This window comes from Colius striatus, chromosome 17 (genome assembly GCF_028858725.1).
Source record: "Colius striatus isolate bColStr4 chromosome 17, bColStr4.1.hap1, whole genome shotgun sequence".
NCBI classification, from domain to species: Eukaryota; Metazoa; Chordata; class Aves; order Coliiformes; family Coliidae; genus Colius; species Colius striatus.
Window position 1 is genome coordinate 15,091,027 of NC_084775.1, and position 22,255 is coordinate 15,113,281.

The 22,255-nt window shown below is 57.8% G+C and overlaps 1 protein-coding gene across 1 annotated transcript; it reads left to right on the top strand.

Moving 5' to 3' along the window:
- The first annotated feature begins 584 nt into the window (after positions 1–584).
- RPH3A (rabphilin 3A) lies at positions 585–21,856 on the top strand. Its single transcript, XM_062009648.1, has 17 exons — positions 585–628; positions 8,384–8,513; positions 9,010–9,096; positions 9,605–9,770; positions 10,209–10,250; positions 11,927–12,040; positions 13,729–13,821; positions 14,086–14,274; positions 16,011–16,090; positions 16,428–16,502; positions 17,325–17,434; positions 17,964–18,090; positions 18,602–18,658; positions 18,852–19,003; positions 20,812–20,893; positions 21,322–21,418; positions 21,726–21,856. The coding sequence occupies exons 1-17, from the start codon at positions 600–602 to the stop codon at positions 21,854–21,856; spliced, it is 1,761 nt and encodes a 586-aa protein (XP_061865632.1). The 5' UTR covers positions 585–599.
- The last annotated feature ends 399 nt before the right edge of the window (positions 21,857–22,255 follow it).

Here is a 22,255-nt window from a genome sequence, read left to right on the forward strand (position 1 = left end):
CTGTCACCTGCTGGTTTGCAAGGCTGAGGGGCTGATGTTGCCATGTCACCAGGCTAAAGCTGCCTGGCACCCAGCCTGTGCTCACTGTGTGAAAGGAGCTTTGGAAATGATGTCAAGAGAGGAAAAGCCCCTGTGTTTGATGAGAAGCACCCCAAAAAACCCCCACTCAATCTGTTGGCCACCACCCTGCCACCACAGCCTGGTGCTGATGGAGAGACCAGGCTGCAGAGCTAACTGTGGTGGAAGTAGCAGGAACACTTTTGAAAGGGGAATTGGTTTCAAAGGAAAGGAATGTTTCCATATGAACCCCCACCCCAAAATGTGAAGAGGAGCTTTGACCCAGTGGGTGGGGGTTGTTTGAAGGCTTCCTGCTAGAAGAGAGCTTGGAGGATGGGGTCCTTGGAGCTCGGTGGGATCGTTCCCCTCCTTCCTGGATGGGGAGCTGGCGCTGGCTGTAGCCCACGCGCACCGAGGAGTGTGCCCACGCTGAGCTCCGGCCCTGCTGTCCCCACAGGCTCCCTGCAAAGCAGCGCAAGGGCGAGGAGCTGACAGATGAGGAGAAGGAGATCATCAACAGAGTCATTGCCAGGGCTGAGAAGATGGAGGAGATGGAGCAGGAGCGCATCGGGTAAGGGCACGGCGCTGGCACCACGCCGGCAGGATGGGACAGGAGGGACCCCAGGTCTTGGCAGTGTCTGGGGAGGGGAAGGCAGTGCCTTGGCTGCTTTCCTGCCCAGCAGCTCTGCACTGCAGTGTTTCTCCTGAAAAGGAGCCCAAGGGGGATGTTTGTGAGCAGAGGTTGGTCCTTGGCCAGGAGGAAGCTGTGAGCAGGGGAGGGAGCTGCTCCGTGTGCCGCTGCTGCCTTTGGGACCAGCACTTTACAGCCTCAGCAGTTAGAGTTGATATGTTTGGTCCAGAAGGGATCATTCATAACATCTTATTTCATGGAGCTGCTTGCTCCATGCTGAACCCAAACAGCCCTGAGCCCCAGCTCACCAGAACGTGTTGCTTGTTTCAGCACGGAGGGATCCACAGCCCCGTCCTGCTGCTTGTCCTGCTGGTTAATCCCTCCTGCCACCCAGAAATGAGCTGCTCCTGAAGCTGAGTAAGGTCTGAGGGATGCCCAGCCTCGAGGCTGGCTGTGTGTTGACACCAGCTCCAGCCACATCCATGCTGTGTGCCCACAGTTGCTGGTGGGTGCTGGGGTCAGCCCCGGTGCTGATGTGCCCGGCGTGGAGCGGAGGGCAAGGGATGTCCAATTGCTTTCCCTGCATGTCCACCCTGCCTGGGCAAAGGTGCCAGGCAAAATGATGCTGATAATTAGGTGTCAGGTCGTCCTGGGGATGGTTTTCCAGAGGGGATCATCCACAGCCCCCTGTGTGAGGCATCATGCCAGAGGAGTGGTTGATTCTCAGTCAGCTGAAGCGCCGGCTGCTGATTTTGGTCCTTGTAGGGAAAATCCTCAAGCCCAGGCAGGAGCTGTGTTCTCTGCTGCCTCTGAGAACAGCAGAGCCCCTCTCAGAGCTCTGCTCAGCAAACAGACCCGTGGTCCTGCTGGTGAGCTCTTGGGTGCAGCAGGGACAGGAGCTGCCTGTGCCCGCAGAGCCTCGCGCCTCAGCCGGAGCTTTCATCCATCACCTCGGCTGCTGGATAACCCTGAAATACCACGGGTGCATGTGGGGTGCAGGCACAGGGTGCTCCAGCTGCAGCCTGTGGCCTCCTGAGCGGTGGATTTATTTACCAGCTTTTAGGAATACCCTGTTAGAGGGTGTCTGTGAACAGCCTGGGTGGGCATCACCTCACCAGGGCTGTTGGTGCTGCCTCTCCCCAGCAGTTCCCTGTCTCTCTGCAGCTGGGAGCCCAGCACTGGGCACAGGATCCAGATGAGCCTCAGCAGGGCAGAGCAGAGGGGCAGCACAACCTCCCTTGAGCTGCTGCCCACACTCTTCTTAATGCCCCCCAATATGCCACGAGGGCACTTGGTGGGTTATTGATGGCACCCAAATGTAGGTGTGTAACCAAGCCCATTAGTGCCAGTGGAACAGGCTCCTCACAGACCACAGCTGAGGCACCACCAGCACCATTGGCACAGACTCACTGTGGGGCTCCCCCTGAGCACAAGCCCAGGCCAAGCAGGGTGAGGGGACAAGACCAGACCCAACCCTGCTGCAGGCTCATCTCCCTGCCCACTGTGTTCTACAGCCCCTGTGCTGCTCCCCTGGGGCTCTGGGGAGTCCCTGCCTGGCACTGTGTTACAGCAAGCAACGCTGTCCTCTCCTGGCTCTCTGGCAGAACCCAGGTGAAGGAAGCTATGAGTGGTGGTGATTCATTCCCCAGAAGTGCTCACAAACAGCTTTGCCCATCTGCAGCCCGGTAGGAATTACCCTGCACTGGGATGCTCTTTAAACGAGGCTCAAATCAACTGGAGCCGCAGGGGACAGAGACTTGCTTTTGTTTCCTACCACTGTGCATTTTTGCAGCTGCAAGAAACTTTCCCTTTTGCCTCTGTGGGCTCAATCAGGGCAAGTTTTCTCCTCCTCATTCATGCCACAGCCGGGCAGGGCAGCGGGTGCCTCGCTGTGCTGGGAGCAGGGGAAGGCGGTGGGTGTGCAGCTCATTTCCCTCCGGGGTGTGGGTGCAGCAGGAGCCCTGCCAGCTCCTTTGTGCCCATGGGCTGGCACAACAGGAGCTGTGGGATGTGCAGCTCTGGGACTATGGGCTGCTGTCTGTGCTGGTCTCACACAGACTCGCCCCTGAGGAGCTGCTGGGCCACGACAGCTCCTTGGTACTGAGCAATGGGGGGTCTCCAGGCTGGCCTTGGGCAGGACACACTGGCTGTGCCTCAGCTGGACAAGCTGATGAGGGACATGGCCCTGGGAAGCCTGATCTTGTGTGGTTTGGGGGATTTTCTACTCCTGTGAGGAGGGAGAGGGGGAAAGGAAGAGCCACAGGGGGTGTGTGGCTGGAAAGCTGGTGGAAAAGGACCTGGAGGTGTGAATCAAGAGCGGCTGAACAGGAGCCAGCAGCGTGCCCAAGGGGCCAAGGGCAGCCAGGCTTGTGTCAGAGTGTGGCAGCAGGAGCAGGGCAGGGATTGTCCCCTGTGCTGGCCACAGGGACACTGAGGGGCTGCAGCGTGGCCAGAGCTGGGCACTGAGCTGGGGAAGGGGCTGGAGCACAAGGGGCTGGGCAGGGGCTGAGGGATGGGGGTGCTGAGCCTGGAGACGAGGAGGCTGAGAGGAGACAGCAGCACTCTCTGACACTCCCTGACAGGAGGCTGCAGGGAGCTGGGGGTTGGGCTCTGCACAGGACAAGAGGCAATGGGCTCCAGTTGCCCAAGGGAGGTTGAGGCTGGAGCTGAGGCAGAACTGTTTCCCTGAGAGGGGTGTCAGCCCCTGTGCCAGGCTGCCCAGGGAGCTGGGGCAGTGCCCAGCCCTGGAGGGATCCCAGAGCCCTGGAGCTGAGGTGCTGAGGGCCAGGGGCTGGTGCTGGGCTGGGCAGTGTTGGGTTAATGGTTTGTCTCCAGGAGCTTCAAGGTCTTTTTTAGCTGAAATGATTCTATGATTAAAAGCCAGGTTTTGGTTAACAGAAGGAGTAGCTGATATGAATGAATGACCCTTCCAAAGGGAGAGCCTGTGGCTAATACCTGGAGCCATCTCCATCAGTGGATGTGTTTGAAGGGCTGCAGTTGAGCTTTACATGTAACACCTGAGCAATCCCAAAGCCTGCAGCTGGGTGCTGCCTGTGAATGAACCTCCTTGTGCCCTCCACCCCTCCTGATTTAGTCCCTACCCATCTCCTGCCCTCTCACATCCCTTCTCCTGCACCTGCCATCCCACGAGCCCCTCACCTCCACCCAGCAGGGCAGGCAGGGAACAAATCACTGCTGCTTGGTGGGGAGATGTCTGTGGGCTCAGACTTTGTGTCAAATGCAGCTCAAACTCATCTCACCAACGAGTATTTTTAGCCCTGGGGCTGGAGGAGGCCTGAGGGAGACGTGACCTGGATGCTGATGGGGATTGTAGGACAGGGACACGTTGGTGTGTGGGGTTTGCTTTTGGCTGGGTCATTGTCTCATGGCACAGATAACAGGAGCTGAAAGCATCCTCAGCAGCAGCTCAGCACGCTGGGTGTGAGCTGATGAAGGGTTTTACAACTGCCTGGGGAGGAGGCTAATCCCCAGAGCCACTGTAGAGGCACAGGGGCTGTAGAACACAGTGGGCAGGGAGATGAGCCTGCAGCAGGGTGAGTCTGGTCTTGTCCCCTTGTCCTGGGCTTGTGCTCAGGGGGAGCCCCACAGTGAGTCTGTGCTGGTGGTGCCTCAGCTGTGGTCTGTGAGGAGCCTGTTCCACTGGCATTAATGGGCTTGGTTACACACCTACATTTGGGTGCCATCAATAACCCACCAAGTGCCCTCGTGGCATATTGGGGGGCATTAAGAAGAGTGTGGGCAGCAGCTCAAGGGAGGTTGTGCTGCCCCTCTGCCCTGCTCTGCTGAGGCTCATCTGGATCCTGTGCCCAGTGCTGGGCTCCCAGCTGCAGAGAGACAGGGAACTGCTGGAGAGAGGCCAGTGCAGGGACACCAAGATGCTGAGGGATGGAACATGTGTGTGAGGAGGAAAGGCTGAGACCTGGGGCTGCTCAGCCTGGGGCAGAGAAGCCTGAGCTCAGGGTCACCTCAGCAATGCTGCTCAATCCCTACATCCATCTTGGGATTCCATGAGTCCACCCCAACATCTAACCAGGTCCAATGTGCTCTCAGCAGCCAAGAAAATCCCTCAAACCATCCCCAGTTAGAAACTGCTGCTTCTGGATTTCACTCCGTGCCACTCTGTGTCCTCCCAGAGGGGCTGTGACACGCTGCCCCTGGATCTGGCTGTGCCCCTGCCTGAGTGCAGCCCCAGTCCTCTCTCAGAGTGTGATGGTGTGACTGTCTCCCAGTGAGTCACAGCCTCTCACCTTCCCTCTGAGAGGACCAGCTATCAAGCAGGGCTGCATTTTAATTTGGCTGTTTATTGCTGGGATGACACATCCATAATGCTGGAGCAGATGGCTCCAGTCACAGGGGATTAAGTCATTAACCTCGGTGGCCAGCAGCAGAGATGCTCTCTGGGGACCACAGCCTCTCATTTGCTGCCTCCTGTTCAGACAACCCAAATGAAAACAGGGGCTGGGAAGGGCAGAGAAGCTCAGGAAGGTGCCCTGAGGGGCCAGCTCATGGAGCAGAGGGGGTTCATTCCTGGCCTGAAGGCAGCTCACACGCTGCTTGGGTTTTTTTGGTGGGGTTGTTTTGTTCCCCCCAAAGCCCTCCTCTCATCTCTGAGACTGGGGGGAGAGCCTGCAAAAGACAACCCTGTGGTAATGCATCCCAGGAGGCAGCAAGCAGCTGGAGTGATGCACAGCATGGCGCAGAGAGGGGCATCTTCCCCCCATGCTGAGGGCTCTCAGTGCAGGATGAGCCCTGCAAGTCACCCTGGGAGGGCTCAAAGGAGACTCTCCCTTTCCTTACCTGTGCACTCAGAAGGGAAGAACATTGCTTCTGATTTTTCCATCCTGGTTTTAATTATGTTTTCTCCAGCCTGTAGCTTGGCTGCTTCTCTTGTCTCTTTTCTACCATTAAAATTAACCTCCATTTAATCTCCAGCCCTTGGAGGCAGATGATTTCCCCACGGAGGCCAGGCAGTGCTCACTTCTGGAGGCAATGCTGTGACCTCCTTTGTGGTCTGAATTTCTTATTCCCACCCAAGTGGTGGCTGAGCCCATCCCCTCTGATTCCTGAGCATCTGGATCAGGTCCTTCCTCCCACACCAGATCCTTGTCGTGCTCCTGTGCAGCAGTTTGCTGCCTGCTGCACTCCGTGTCCTCCCCAGCAGGGTTTAAAACCCATTAGGCACGTCCTCAGCCATTCATTTCTGCAGAGTGCCAATGAATATTGAAGCACAGCAAACTCTTGCTGCCTGTCCTGCTGTTAAACCTTGATCCAGAGATCAGCAGCACTTAATGCCAACGTCTCTCTGGGTTTCTCCTCTGCAAGTGCAAGGGGAAATGCCAACGTGGCAGCACTGTGGCTTTCCATCCTCCCTGGGATGCAGCACAGCCTGGGAGCATCCATCCTCCCTGGGATGCAGCACAGCCCTGGGTGGTCTCTCAGCCTGGGAGCATCCCTCCCCATGCCTGAAAGCCCAGGAGATGTTTGCAGGTCCTTGGGGGAGCCTGAGCCCTTCCCCTGCCTGTGCTGGGGCTCCTGCACATGAGCAGGACACAGAGGGAAGGGCTCCCACCAGCCCTCCATGAGCCTTTCTCTCCCAAACCATATTTATGGGGCCAGGCAGATACTGTGTTAGCAGGAGGCTGTTTTATTGCTGTTATCTCAGGGGCATGTTAAGCACTTCAGACACAGCCTATCTCCTGCTCCCATCAGTGACTAACACATATTTCCTTGGCAGATGAGGGATGCTCTCCCTCTGTCTCTGGGAGCAGTGATGCTCCTGGGTGCCAGGCTTAGCCACCACCTTCAATTACTCCTCTCTCTTACTTCCCCCCACCCCCCCTTCCAACATTTTAACAATCTGAAGCATAGTTGCTGCTCTTTGAAGTCAGTCTTCCAGAGGGACAGGCACTTTGAAGCCTGTGGAGCAGCGAGGAAGGTGTTGCTGCAGGGATGTGCAAGGGAGAGGGATGAACTGGAGGGCTGTTTATGTGCAAGAAAAAGAGGAGAAACAAATGATACCTGGCAGAGAGGGGGAGAAAAAGCTTTTTGACAAGGCAGAAAGCTTTCTCCAAGGCATCCTTTCTCTGGCTATCAGCAGCACTTGTGTGGGGCTGGGTAGAGCTGAAGTGAATCCTGAGCATTTTGCTCCCAGTTATCACCTTCACCAGGAGCTTCCCCAGCCCACAGCTCTCAGTGCAATACCCTCTGTCCTCTTTCTGCCTGGTTCACCCCAGGACTGAGGTTTAAATGTGTTGGAATGGGGGGGAAGAAGCCCCAATTTCTGTCTTGAATGGATGCTTTAATTAGGCAAATGTGCTTCCTTTGAAGCTGGTGCCACAGGTGTGTGCACTGACTGCTGAAGCTCTTCCACTGCTCAAATAAAAGCCTCAGAAGGAGCCACTTCTGGTAAATGAGAGAGTGGGAAAGATTTTTGCAGCTAGCTAATGAATCTCTTGAAATGTAAAGGCTTCTTCTCTTTCTTTCCCCCCTTCCCTTTGATTGTGCCATTTGTTCTAGTTTCTATAATCAGTTTGTTTGGGCTTGCAGATTTCCAACTGAAAGCTGCTTCTCTTGGAGCAGAGCTCTTGCAGCACAGCAAGGGGGAGAGCTGGGGAAGAGTCAAGCCTTGTACTTGTGCTTTCCTGCTAGGAAAAGGAAGGCTTTGCCCCCTAAAATGTTCCTCCTGTCAAGGTGGGAGCAACTGTGCTGTGCAGTGAACAGATGTGTTTTTCCAGCCTGTTCTCCAGTGGGCTGTTTGTGTTTTACACATGGAGTGGCCATAAAGCAAACCATAGCCTTCTTGTTTTCCTTGCTGGAAAATGAGCAAACTCATGAATTGAGTCACTAAGGGCCCTTCTAAGATCTCCTCTTACAGCTCTTCCATGGATGGACAGTTGCTGGGACTGAGTGGAACGTTTTCCACTTGGGGGGAAAAGCAGTTTCAGTGATGCCAAACCTCTGTGCAAAGGTGCTGGCTTGGATGGATTTTGCACCTGTGTGTGTCTGGGAGCTGGGATCTGCTCTCTGCAAGTGTCAGTGGGAGTTCATAGTTGTGCAGCATGAAGGTATGGGGGAATATAGGAAAGGGTGAGGGGTCTGGGACTGTTCAGCCTTGAAAAGAGGAGACTGAGGGGGGGAACCTCATCAACACTTGTAAGTGCCTAAAGGGTGGGTGTCAGGAGGATGAGGTGACACTTTTATCTGTGGTGGCCAGGGACAGGACAAGGGGTGATGGACATCAGCTGGAACACAAATAGTTGTACTTAAACATGAGGAGAAACTGCTTTGGGGCTGAGGGGAGGGAGCCCTGGCCCAGGCTGCCCAGGGAGGGTGTGGAAGCTCCTGCTCAGGAGGTTCCCAAGCCCACCTGGACACGTTCCTGTGCCCCCTGAGCCAGGGGAAGCTGCTGGAGCAGGGGCTGGGGCTGCAGCAGCTCTGCAGGGCCCTTCCCACCCCCACCATGCTGGGACTCTGTGATAAAGCTGCTGGGGAAGGTGCCACTCCAACATCTCCCCTGGGATGTGCTTTTCCCCCTGCTTGCATTCCCATAGCTGGGACAGGCTCTGCCAGAAGCTGCACCAGGCAAAGGCAGCAGCTGCCCTGTGGGAGTGAGACCTCCCCATCCCAGCCACACAATGCCAATCCTGACAGGCTCTGTGCCCCTTCTGCTGCCAGGAGGCTGATGACCAGGCTGGAGGACATGCGCCGCAGCGTGCTGGGCGACGGCGTGAACCGCTGCATCCTCTGCGGGGAGCAGCTGGGGCCCAGGGGATCTGCCTGTGTCGTCTGTGAGGACTGCAAGAAGGTGAGGGCTGCAAGAGGATGAGGGCTGCAAGAAGGTGAGGGCTGCAAGAGGATGAGGGCTGCCAGAAGGTGAGGGCTGCAAGAGGATGAGGGCTGCCAGAAGGTGAGGGCTGCAAGAGGATGAGGTCTGCCAGAAGGTGAGGGCTGCAAGAGGGTGAGGGCTGCAGTAAGGTGAAGGCTTCAACAAGGTGAGGGCTGCAAGAAGATGAGGTCTGCAAGAGGGTGAGGGCTGCAACAAGGTGGGGGCTGCAACAAGGTGAGGCACCTCCTTGTGCCCTCCTACCCCCTCCCTCAGTGCCAAACCAGACACCTGAAGCCTTTCAGTGCGTGTTTCAATTGCCCATCGTCCTCCCACACGTGGCACAGGGAGGCATCACCAGTGCTTGTGCCAGGAGAGCTCTCCTTAGCCATCTCCCAGGGGATGGGATGCTGGTGGGATGGGATCTTTCAGTGGCTGTGGTGCCCTTGCTGCTACTGGTGCCTGGTTTCCCCTGCAGAACGTCTGCACCAAGTGTGGGGTGGAGAGCACCAACAGCCGGCCTCACGCCATCTGGCTCTGCAAGATCTGCAGCGAGCAGCGGGAGGTGAGTGTGGCAGCCCCACAGCTTCCCCTGCCCTGCCTGGGGATGCAGAGCCTGCCCTTGGCATCACCCTGTGCACTGTCTCCATCCCAGCCCCCTGAGATGGGACCAGCTCCAGAGCAGGGGATGCTCCCACAACTTGGAGCCTGTCCCCCAGCAGCACTGAGCCTGGCTCAGCTGCCTGACTCTGCCTCTTACAGGAGGATCTTGTTCTCTGTATAACAAAAGCTGTTCACCCCTTATAGGATCATCTTAGTTCCATTTTTGCTTTCCTGGAGTTGAACAGACTGTTGTAGCCAGAGACCAGCTCCCTGCCACCTGCAGTGTGCAGAATGAGGGGTTAATTAACCAGCAGGATGGGCTGTGGGGTTGCTGTGGGGTACAGGGGTGCACATCCTTGGTGTTGCCTGCTGGAGGAAGGACCCCAGTGATGCAGGGAGGTGAAGGCTGCCAGGTCTGCACCCCACACCCTCCCAAGACATGGGTGCCACCCCTCTGCCTGCACCCCCAGGTGTGGAAGCGCTCTGGAGCCTGGTTCTTCAAGGGTTTGCCCAAGCAAGTGCTGCCCCAGCCGATGCCTGTCAGCAAGAACAAGGTACCCCAAGCCCTGAGTGAGCCCAGCCCGTCAGAGCCACCCACCCAGGACCCAAAGCTGCCCTCCAGGGCACCCACCCGAGGTAGGTGACAGTGGGTGCTGACCCCCTTCCCTCACTGCAAGGGGCAGGAGTCCTGCCAGCGGGGTGTAGGGTCTCCTCCCCATCACTGGCCAGGACAAACCCTACTAAAAAGCATCCAGAGCAGTGCTGGAGCTGCTGCCTGTCTCCTAGAGGATGCAGAACTTGCCTCACTGCCCTCCTTGCCTGCCAAAGCTTTCTGTGTGCTCTCCAGTTTGAGATGGCCAGGTTTGCAGGGTCACCCTCGAGCCAAGCAGCCCTGTGTGGGGGTTGGGGGCACATGGGGAGGGGTTTGGGCACTGCCTGGGGATGAACAGGGTGATGCAGAAGCCTGGAAAAAAGAAAGAAAGGAGCTGTGGGGAAGGAGTGACAGCACATCCCAGGCTGCTGTGTGTGGGGTGGGTGGGCTGCAGCTTCACCCCTTCTGTTTGTGCCCCCAAGGCCAGGCAGAGCCAGGGCCCCCAGCCAAGCAGGACTCTGATGGTAAGCACCAGCATTCACACCCTCCCCATGCCACTGCCTCTGTGCTGCCTGTGCTGAGCTCCCTCCCTCCCTCTCTCCTTTCCCTGCTGTGTTTTCCCATAGGAAAACTTCTCCTTGCTGCTGCCACCCATCACATGGGGACTGAGTTATTCTGGGGCTCCCCCACCCCCTGCACACGCCTGGGCTGGAAGGCTGTGAGTGCTGAGCTGAGCTGCTGCTGGAGCTGTTGGGCTCCTGCTGCCACTTGATGGGTGTTTTCCTGGGCTTTTAGTGGCAGTTGTCAGCAAAGCTGCTGGAGAAGCTGTAGGAGGCTCACAGGGAGCTGGTGCATGTTGCTGAGGGATGCAGCAGCTGAGCTGCTCTGGCCATGTTTGATTCCCCTCCACCAAAGCTCTTGGTGCTGGTGCCCTGTGCCCAGGCTTGTGCTGTGCACCAGTAGCAGGGCAAGGTGAGGATGCAGCAGTGCTGCTTTTCTGTGTTTATACCTTGCCCTGTCCAGCACTTGCAGGCTCTGCCTGCATCCTTGTGCTCAGCAGTGGTGCTGCTGAGGGGGCTGCAGGGGTTAAGCCTCGTTCCTCGATAGACCCCGCTTAACCTGGCACACATCCTGCACTGCTCTGCACCCACAGCCCCTGGGTCAGGATGCTGGGGTCAGGGTGACAGCCCTCATTTTGACAGTTCTGACAGGCTCTGCAGGTCCCTCCTGGTGATCAGCATGCTCATGCCATGCCTGGGATTTTCCTAAAGCTCCCTTGGAAAGCCATTCCCTGCCTCTCTGTTCCTGCCCTGGGGGCTCCTGGGGGGGGATGCTCCTTTCCCCTCCTTTTCCCCACCTCCCAATCTGTGATGTTTTGCCTTCTCCTCTTGCCTGGTGACCCTGAGAGCCCAGCCAAGGATAAACAGCCCATTAGTGTCCCAGCACAGATTCATAGCTGGCACGGCCAGCAGGAGCCAGGTGGGTGCCCAGACCTTTCCCATCACATCCCTGGGCTGTCATTTGTCACCATGAAGCAGCCTCAGCACCCTGCTGTGTGTGGCTGGGACTGTGGAAGTGAGAGGCAAAGGCAGGAGAGGCAAAGGCAGCTGTCATTGTCTCACTAACAAATGGAAGGTGATCAGCAGCAAGGAAACGTGATGGCCCTGTGCTGGGGACCGTGGAGCTGTAATGCCAGTAGAGGCTTGATGGGTGCTGAGCACCAGTGATGGATGGCCCCTGGACTTGTTTTGCCATGAGGCTCTTGTCTCCTCATGGTTTGCTGTGTCCTTTGGGGTGTCCTTTGGGCTTTCTCAACCCCTGTGTGCAGGTTTGATGGTGCAGAGCCCTCCTGTTGCCCCCCAGGTGCCACATGGCCATCAGTCCCCCATGCTCTGGGGATAATGGCACAGCAGCCATACCCATCACAGAGTCACAGGATGGTGGGGGTGGGAAGGGCCCTGCAGAGCTGCCCCAGCCCCTGCTCCAGCATCTTCCCCTGGCTCAGGGGCACAGGAACGTGTCCAGCTGGGGTTGGAAACCTCCTGAGCAGGAGCCTCCACACCCTCCCTGGGCAGCCTGGGCTCCCTCACCTCAGCACCAAAGCACTTGCTCCTCCTGTGCCAGGGGCACTGCTGTATTCCAGGGATGGATGGGTGGCTGAGCTGCAAGTCTCACCTCTGCCTTTATCCCTCTCCCACAGGCAGCGGTGTGGCAGCCCCTGGCCGGGGCAGCGCCGTGGCAGCCGGGCGCAGAGCGGCTGAGGGCAGCGAACACGGCGCCGGGGACGCAGAGAGCGGGGTCAGCAGGAGCCCTGGTGAGAGCTCTGCACACAGGAGAGGGCTGAGGGGGGCACCGAGCCAGTAGCCATGCAGAGCTTGTCTCTCCTTGACTTGCAGCACTGTGGGTGAAGGGTTTCCCAGCCCAAAGCAGCGGTGGCTGCTTCCCACACCCTCTCCTGCTGCTTTCCCCGAGCCAGCAGCAGTGGCTGCGAGGGGTTTGCTGCTGAGGACGGGCTGTGGGCTGTTAGTGGGGTCAGGGAGGAGGCCTGGAGGGGAATCTCCATCCCTTTCCCTGCATGCAGGGAGGAGAGGCAGGATCCTGCTATGCTTTCCCCTGCAAAAGAGCAGCCCAGGGATGGACAAGCCATGGTGGGGGTGAGAGCTGGAAGGGAAGAGAGGGATGGGCTGAGTGCTCAGCAGGCTGGGACTAAATGCAACCGAGCTGGGACCCTACACAGAAGCATTTTTCATGCTGGTATGTCCCTGCCTTGCTGCCAGGGTGAGGAGGCACAGGCCAGCCCTGCCTGTGAGAGCCCCAGCTTTGCTGGCAGGAGCCTGGCTGGGGCTGTCATTTCTTCTTTCATGAAAATGTGATGTGCTCTGAGCTGTTGTAAGTGACTGTGATCTGTGCAGGGAGCTGACAGCAGGGCTTACATCCTCCTCAGGTGCCTCCAGAAGGGGATAGATGCTTGCAGAGATCACTCCTCATCTAGGAGCCTGCAAATGTAATTGGTGGAGCTCAAAGAGCCTGGACAAATGTCCAGATCCCCTTTAATTCCTTGGGGAAGGAAGGAATATTCAATGGAGGGATAGCTGGGTAACAGCTGGAGAGGGATGTTCAGGGCTGCCTGGGGGCAGTGGGTGTTTTAACCCATTGTTGGGTGGGTAACCCTTGTGTGCCCATGTCCCATTGCTGCCTGGGCTGGGCACAGACCCCAGGGACACACTGGAGGTCCTGTGCTGTTGCTGCTGGTTGGGCATGCAGAGGGACAGGGATGTGATGGGCATCACAGAGATGATCACGGGTTCATTCACCTTCCAGCTGGGAGCAGTGCCTGGTCCCAACCACATCCCTCCTCCTCCTCCTTCCACCTCTCCTGCATCTCCCTCTTTTGCAGGTGGATCGGTGCAGCACGGGGTCCCTCTAGTGAAAGGCTCCAGCCTCCAAAGCCTGAGGGGCTGAGCCCTTATCTCAGCCACTTCCATCCATCAGCCAAACTCTCAGCTGCCTCAGGCTGCTCTGCCCTGGGCAAATCACAGCATCCCAGCATGGTGGGGTGGGAAGGGCCCTGCAGAGCTGCCCCAGCCCCTGCTCCAGCAGCTTCCCCTGGCTCAGGGGGCACAGGAACGTGTCCAGCTGGGGTTGGGAACCTCCTGAGCAGGAGCCTCCACACCCTCCCTGGGCAGCCTGGGCCAGGGCTCCCTCCCCTCAGCACCAAAGCACTTTCTCCTTGTGTTTAAGTGGAACTGTTTGTTCCAGCTGATGCCCATCAGTCCTTGTCCTGTCTCTGGGCACCCCAGATAAAAGTGTCACCTCATCCTGCTGACACCCAGCCTTTAGGGATTGATCAGCATTGCTGGGGCCCCCCCTCAGCCTCTCCAGTTCCTGCAGCCTGTCCTCCCCACACACACGTTCCAGTCTCCCAGGTCCCTCTCTGCAGAGCCTGAAATCCCCTCCACAGCACAGGCAAAGCCCTGAAACCCTTCTGCTCTCCTCTTGCAGGCGTGAAGAGAACCAACTCCATGCAAAGCGCACGGGCAGCTCCCCCAGCCGCCGCCAGCCCTGCGCCCGGCCCCAGCCCGGCAGCACCCTCAGGTAGGACGCGACGGGGATGGGATGCTCCGTTGTGGGGGTGGGGGAGGACACCCCGATGCCCTGCCCTGTGCTGATTGTGGGGTGCAAGAGGGGATGCAAAGCACCCCCCAGCACACCCCAGTGACGCCGCCGCCCCCAGCGCCGCCGGCAGCGGGACGAGCGGGACCCGGCCGGCTCCCGGACACACAAGGTAACGCTGGGGCTGCCTGGGAAGGGCTGGGGGAGCTGAGCCCCTGCGGGGGGCTGATGGGGTCCCTCCCACAGTGACCCCAGCGCTGGCAGCCGCAGCCAGGGAGGAGCGAGGAGGGGGCTACGCCGTGCCCCCCGCCAGAGAGGAGCCCCAGCAGCCCCCCGGCGTCCCCAAGCCGCCCGTCCCGCCGGCGCCCCTGCGCCAGCCGCCCCCGCACGAGGAGGAGGAGGAGGATGCCAACAGCTACGACTCTGACGAAGGCAGTACGTGGGTGGCAGGGAGTGCTTCACCTCGGGGAGGTGGCGGCTGTGGGACTGGGATTTGCACTGTGGTGGGGATGCTCCTTGGGCAATGCCAAGGCAGGCTGTCCCAGGCTGTCCCTGCTCACTCAGCCTCCCTGGGCAATGCCAAGGCAGGCTGCCCCTGCTCGCTCAGCCTCCCTGGGCAATGCCAAGGCAGGCTGTCCCAGGCTGTCCCTGCTCCCTCAGGCTCCTTGGGCAATGCCAAGGCAGGCTGTCCCAGGCTGTCCCTGCTCGCTCAGCCTCCTTGGGCAATGCCAAGGCAGGCTGTCCCAGGCTGTCCCTGCTCGCTCAGCCTCCCTGGGCAGTGCCAAGGCAGGCTGTCCCAGGCTGTCCCTGCTCACTCAGCCTCCCTGGGCAATGCCAAGGCAGGCTGTCCCTGCTCGCTCAGCCTCCCTGGGCAGTGCCAAGGCAGGCTGTCCCAGGCTGTCCCTGCTCCCTCAGGCTCCTTGGGCAGTGCCAAGGCAGGCTGTCCCAGGCTGTCCCTGCTCGCTCAGCCTCCCTGGGCAGTGCCAAGGCAGGCTGTCCCAGGCTGTCCCTGCTCGCTCAGCCTCCCTGGGCAGTGCCAAGGCAGGCTGTCCCAGGCTGTCCCTGCTCCCTCAGGCTCCTTGGGCAGTGCCAAGGCAGGCTGTCCCAGGCTGCCCCTGCTCGCTCAGCCTCCCTGGGCAGTGCCAAGGCAGGCTGTCCCAGGCTGCCCCTGCTCGCTCAGCCTCCCTGGGCAGTGCCAAGGCAGGCTGTCCCAGGCTGCCCCTGCTCGCTCAGCCTCCCTGGGCAATGCCAAGGCAGGCTGTCCCAGGCTGCCCCTGCTCACTCAGCCTCCCTGGGCAATGCCAAGGCAGGCTGTCCCAGGCTGTCCCTGCTCGCTCAGCACGGTTCGTGGCAGCTTCAGGCAGTTTTGTAGCAAATTGGTTGAGCCCTGAGTGCTGGTTTGGGCTGTGTGCTCACAGCACCTTCCCATCTCCAAGCTCGAGTCCTGAAGGCAGCTGCCTCTTTCCCTCAGAGCCTCCTTCACTGTGAGAGTCACCAGCAGACCCACCAGTGGCTCCAGTCCCTCTGACACCTCAGTGTTCAGTCATTTCCTCCCCTGACATGAGAATTTGCTGCTTGTGGGCAAGGCAATGCTTCACCATCCAGCCCCTTCCCAGCCAGGATGGGAAGAGCTGCTCCAGGCCAGGAGCTGGTGCACAAACCATGCTCCCATGGGAGCAGATGGACCCAGCTGAGGTTCTGTGCTACCTCCTCGTCCTTGTGGTCTTTTCCTGGGGAGCACAAGGGTGAGCTGGTTTCCAACAGGTCAAAACAGGAGCCAAATTCTGAGCCTCAAAGCCTTGGGAGGAGATGCTGGCACTGAAACACCTCAGGGGAGTCCTGGGGTGGCATTGCCTCCCCAAGATGTGCCCACAGGAGGGTTTGTACCACTCCATCCTCCTTTTTAGTGGCTAATATTAGCTCAAAAGTCCCAGGCTGCCCTCCCTGTGCCCTGGGCAGTTCCAGCTTTGTAAAGCTTTGATGACCAGGGCTCACGAATCTGGCTGGGTTTGCATGTGCCAGTTTGGCCAAGCCTCGTGTGTATTAAATGGCTTTTACATTTGAACCACAGATCTTTCTAATTATTACTAATTGGGGCTGATTAAGCAGTTATTGGCTGGGGTTTTAACGAGGTCCTGTCCCCAGCTTCTCTCTCTCTCTCTTGCTGTCAGCCACGCTGGGAGCACTGGAGTTCAGCTTGCTCTATGACCAGGAGAACAGCTCTCTGCACTGCACCCTCATCAAGGCCAAAGTAAGTGGAGCCCTTTTCCCTCCTCTTTCACTCACTTAACCCTGTTCTGGCTCCCAGCTTCCCCAGTGTGATGGGATGGAGGCAGCGTGGCCCCTGGCAGAGGCTGTTCCCCCAGCCCAGCCCCACTGGCACTGCTGCTCCTGGGAAGGGGTCTGTGAGGCTTTTCCTTGAGTGGGTCTGATGTTTCAGCATATCCCCTGCTTGGGGCAGAGAGTGAGGCTCTTGGCTTGCTGAGCATGTTTTCTCTGCACTGACTTCCTTCATGGGAAGCTTTTCCTCTTCCCTGGCTCCGCTTAAGGGAGGTTTCACCCACCATGCTTTCTGTGTTATCTTTCAGGGCTTGAAACCAATGGACTCAAATGGCCTGGCAGACCCCTATGTCAAGCTGCACCTCTTACCTGGAGCCAGCAAGGTGAGACTTTGCCTGGCTTGGGTGTTTTGGGGGCTGGAGGTGGAGCAGAGGTTTCTCAGAGCCCCCTGAGGTCCCTTCCTCATGTCAGACTTCATCCCCTTGATTTCTCTGCACAGTCACTGGCTGCTGCTCTTGTACCCATGGGATGTCTCTGACAAGTGATGATGTTCTCCCAGACCCAAGGAATAGCTCATCCTACAGCCAGGGATGTGCCTAGGGCTGGAGGAGGGCTCCAGAGGAGGTGACACTGTTAGTGCATTGCAGAACATCCCACACAAAATCTAATGGTTGCTGGAGCTTCAGTGCTGCATTTGCTTGGAAGCTGCAGCGTGTTCCTGTTAGCTTTGTGCACAGGAAAACCGTCTCTCCTCCATCACAGAAAGCCCTGGAAGGCTCCTTCCCCAGCCCAGCTCTGCTGATCTCAGTGGAGAAACCCTTGAGCTTTGACAGAGCTCGTTTCCCAGGCTGTCACCTCCTTTAGACCCCAGCAGCCGTCACCCAAGCCCTGCACAGCCTGCTCTGTGCCAGTTCTGTCTTGTACAAGTGTCCTTGAGGAAGCAGCCCAAAGCCAAGGGGGAAAGGCTGCCCTGGCCACCGAGTTTGTGTAAAGGTCCATCTTGTCAGGTCAGTGAGGCTCAGCCTGGAGCTGAAGGCTTGGGAGTGTGCCAGGCAGCGGGGACCTCCTGCAGAGCCCCATCCAACCACCTCTCGTGAGCCAGAGGTGATGGAGCATCTAATGTACACTGCTCAGCCAGGAGCCAAAATCCAGGTGGGGAGGAGTTGAGTGGGGTGGTTCTGGTGTGTTGTGTTTCGGTGCCACAGTCCAACAAGCTGAGGACGAAGACGCTGCGCAACACCCGGAACCCCGTGTGGAACGAGACGCTGGTGTACCACGGCATCACGGACGAGGACATGCAAAGGAAAACCCTCAGGCAAGCAGAGCAGCTGGGCTGGGGACTCTGGGCCTCCTCACATGGAGCAGCACAGCCAGCCTTCCTCAGGAGGTGGGAGCGTGGAGGTTTTGGTCAGAATCAGCTCTGAAGGTGCAGGTTCCCACGGTCCTTTCCAAAGGTGCCAGAGGAGCGTTTGACCCTGCCACTGAACGTGCAGCCATCAGCATTCCTCTTGGCCTGCTCAGCACACAGCTTGGGCTGTTGCCCATCTGTGCAGGATGTGGTGGTGTCCCAGCAAAGCATCCACATGTGTCTCCAACCACATTTCCTTCCTCTGGGAAATCTCCTGCTCTTGCTTTCCAACACTGATGGTTCCCTCTGGCTAAACATAAGGCCAGTTTCCCGACTGCTGCTGGTCAGAGGAGAGCCAGAGGGATGGAGGCTTCATGGTGCTTTTGCTTTGTCCCCCTCCTCCAGCAGTGCCCTTGCAGGTGTGGGTTTGTGCTCTGGAGTCAGATGGTTTGTGCTCTGGAGCCTGGTTGGTGTTCACCTTTCCTCTTCCCTTCAGGATCTCTGTGTGTGACGAAGACAAATTCGGCCACAATGAGTTCATTGGAGAAACCAGAGTTTCCCTGAAAAAACTCAAAGCCAATCAGAAAAAGAACTTCAACATCTGCTTGGAGAGAGTAATACCAGTGAGTCTGTGACGTGTCCTTCCACTGCTGTGATGCTGAGGCTGATAACAAAGGGCACATGGGGGAGTTAGTGGGGACCAGCCAAGAGCGGTGGGTACCTGACTTCAGACACCTTGAGGAGCTGGATTCCCACCCATGGCTGGGCTGATGTTGACATATCAAGGCCAGGAGGAAAACACTGTGGTGGGAATCCAAGGGAAGTGACTCCAGAGGCCTCTCTGGTGGCCATGGATCTGCTGGCAGTGCCAGCCTGGGCTGATGTGTGTCACTGTGGGGGAGAGGGTGGGTTGCTCTGTCCCCGAGTTCTGCTCCCCAGTGCTGTGAGGGAAGTGCTGAGTCTGCTGAGGTGAAGGCTGATGAAGCAGATGAAGGTACTGGAGCTCCTTTCCAGTCTCAGGTTCAGAGGAAGGGCTGGGTTGGGCTCCTGGGGCTGTGTTTGCTGTAGGATGGTGCCTCTCCCTGCTGGGGTCGCTCATGGCAATCTCTTGGTCTCTTCCTCTCCCCACCCAAGATGAAGCGAGCTGGAACGACCGGTGCCTCCCGTGGGATGGCACTGTATGAAGAGGAGGTAAGAGTCCTTGGAGGACAGCATGGCCCATGCATGTTTCACCCATCATCTCCCACGTAGGAGGCTGTTTCCCCCCTGCCTCAGGGTGCACAAGGCTCCTTTTGTACCCACCTTTATCACCAGCAGAGCAGATGAGGTGCCTTTCCTTGCTCAGCCTCCGTGTCCCCCCGTCTCTGGTGGCTTCCTCTTGCAGGTAGATCGTGGTGGGGACGTGGAGGAGCGTGGCAAGATCCTGGTGTCCCTCATGTACAGCACCCAGCAGGGTGGGCTGGTGGTGGGCATCGTGCGCTGCGTGCACCTGGCTGCCATGGACGCCAACGGCTACTCCGACCCCTTCGTCAAGCTGTGAGTGAGGGCTGGGCACGGCTTGGGGTGGGCACAAGAGCTCATGGACACACACACACTGGCCCTTGGCCAGGAGCTGGTGCCTTGAGCTCCTTCCAAAACCACTGCAGAGGGAAGAATATTGCACAGAGTCCCAGCGTGGGGGGGTGGGAAGGGACCCCCAGAGCTGCTGCAGCCCCAGCCCCTGCTCCAGCGGGTTCCCCTGGCTCAGGGGGCACAGCAACGTGGAAACCTCCTGAGCAGGAGCCTCCACACCCTCCCTGGGCAGCCTGGGCCAGGGCTCCCTCCCCTCAGCACTGAAGCAGTGTGCATTGAGCAGCCCTGATGAGATTACCCCCCCTCAGGCTTCTCTTCCCCAGGCTGAACAGCCCCAGGTCTCAGCCTTTCCTCCTCACACACATTTCATCCCCTCAGCATCTTGTGTCCCTGCCCTGGCCTCTCTGCAGCACTTCCCTGTCTCTCTTGAGCTGGGGAGCCCAGCCCTGGCCACAGCACTCCAGATGAGCCTCAGCAGGGCAGAGCAGAGGGGCAGCAGACCTTCCCTTGACCTGCTGCCCACACTCTTGATGCCCCCCAGGCTGCCATTGGCTTCTTGCCCACAAGGGCACATTCCTGGCTCATGTTTAGTTTGTTATCAACCAGGTCCCTCTCCTGGAGCTGCTCTCCAGCAGGTCCCCCCCAACCCAGCCTGTGCTGGTGATGGGGCTGCCTGCTGCAAAGGAGCCAGCTTAATTACCACAGTGTTGGCTGTGGCTCAAGCAGGGCTCTGAGCAGCAGCACACCCACGGTGCCCTGGGCTGGGAGGCAGGTGATGGGGGAGCAGCACTTGTCAGACACACAGCAATAACACAATATTAACTCAGCCCTCAAGCTGTGACACACTGAGGACTCTGCAGGCACTCCTGGCTCTGGTTCTCGTTGCTGTGTTCTCTTTGCCTTCAGACCAAGCCTCTGTTCTCACTCAGGCTCGTGCAGTAGCTCATGTTGAACACGTTTTTGTGGCTGAGTGGAACTCAGTAGTTTTGCCTCTCAGTGCCTTTTCCATTCCCACAAACTGAAGGTGGTGGCTTTCCATGTTTAAAGCAATCCCCAGTGCAAGTCTAGTTAAAACTCTGCAGTTCTGGGGCTGCAAAGCCCAAGACCCTATGTTTCCCCTCACAAACCTCCATTGTCTGAGCATACTAGTTTGTGTGGTATTGAACACCTATTTTTGTCCTCATCTCCCCATTTCTGTGTCTTCACACATTTTTTGGCTGTGTCCAGGCTCCAATGACCATCCATGCAATTGTCCCAGTCTCCTGGAGACCAACCTGGCTGCTCACTTGCCATAGTCCCTGCTTTAGCTGCTCCCCACTGTCAATCTTGGCAGGTTCCTCACCAGACAAACCCACTTTTGCTCCTTAAAACACCTACAACCACTTCTTTTAGCATGGCTTGAGGGGTGAAAGGTCTTGAGAGCAAGGCATGGTTTGGAAGGACACCCAGAGTGTGCATGCAGGCTGCCTGCTGTCTGAAGCTCACCCAAGTGCTCTGGGCAAGAGGTGCTCCCCAGAAAGGTTTCTGCTGGGCTCAGCTCTCTGCATGAAGCAGCTCTTTGCAGTTTGCCATGTCTCATTTGGCAGCCCAGGGTGTTTTACCCATTTAATGCTTGGTTTAGAAGCTGGGAAGGGAAGCTGACAAACCCATTTCTTTGCTTTAATATCTTCAGATGCTTTTTTTTTGTAGCCCAACCCTCCTTTTGTGTTTAGTGCTTAGAAACTCCCTCTGCTCTTGCCCTTGAGTTTTGAGCTGTTTTCTGTTGCCTTCAGTTGGCTGAAACCTGACATGGGAAAAAAGGCCAAGCACAAGACACAGATTAAGAAGAAAACATTGAACCCTGAGTTTAATGAGGTAGGGATGGGTCTATTTTCCTTATATCTATTATTAAATCAATGCAGCTAATGACTATGTTGTGTGGAGGAGCTGGAAGACAAACTCCCCAGGGCTCAGGTCCTCACTCAGGCACCTTTTAGGAATGGCTTTACTATGGGGGATCTCACTAGTTCAATGCCTGTGGGTGGGATGAGCATCCCTGGAGGGGCCCATGGCTGGGGCTGCTTTGATGGGACATCTCCCAAGTGCTCACTTAGATACATGAGCTGGGCTCAATGGGCCTGTGCAGCAGCAGAGATGCCACAGGGAAGGAAACTTTGCTCTCCATTAGTGTGTGTTAAATACCCTCCTGTTGGCTTTGGAGTTCAGGCTGCACACAGAGGCCACTGGCAGTTCCCTAACTGCAGCTTTCTGGGTGAGTTTCCTGGGGTGTTCTCCTTCTGCAGGAGTTCTTCTATGACATAAAACACAGTGACCTGGCCAAGAAGTCGCTGGACATCTCCGTGTGGGATTATGACATCGGGAAGTCGAACGATTACATCGGTGAGCTGCAAGTGCCCGTGCCCTGGGGTGCAGGTCCAGGGGCCCCCACTGCCCCAGGGGGGTGTAGGTTGCCTGCCCTGTGGGGAAGCCCAGGCTGAGCTTTGAGGTGGGTTGGGCAGGTTGGTTGTGCATCTGTGTGGGGCCATCAGATGGAGTACAGCCCCATCTCTGCATGCCATGGGGTCTCCTGTGCAGACAGAGCAGCTCACTGTCTGCAGAGAAATGCTGCAAAGGTGGGCTCTGTCACCATGGCACTGGTTCACTGTGCCACCAGCATCCCCTCTGAGTGTGGCATCTCCTCTGGCAGGCGGCTGTCAGCTCGGCATCACGGCCAAGGGGGAGCGTTTGAAACACTGGTACGAGTGTCTGAAGAACAAGGACAAGAAGATTGAACGCTGGCACACCCTCCAGAACGAGAACCACGTTGCCAGTGATTAAAGGGGAGCTGCTGCCCAAAGCTCCCTGAAGAGCCCATCCTCTGCCAAGCCCCTGTAGCTCTCTGATGTCTGTCTTCCAGCTCAGTCACACCTCGCTACACACCTCCGGTCCCAACGCTCTTGTGCCTCCTCCGAGCATCCTCCGTGCCCTGTCACCTCCACCTGAAAACTAACCCAGATCTTTTATATTCTCTTCCTTTTTCTTTTGGCAGGGGGAGGGGATCACTGAGCTCTCCTGGTGTGTAATTCTGTCAAGCAATAGTTCCCCTCTGACCGTTCCTCTTCCTCACTAGTCTCACGCGCCGTGCCAACCTCCCGCCGTGTGTGTGTGACGCCTGTGGCTCGTGGCTCCTTCACCTCCCCAGGGGGACATGTGGCCACTGGCCTGGCTGTGTTCTGC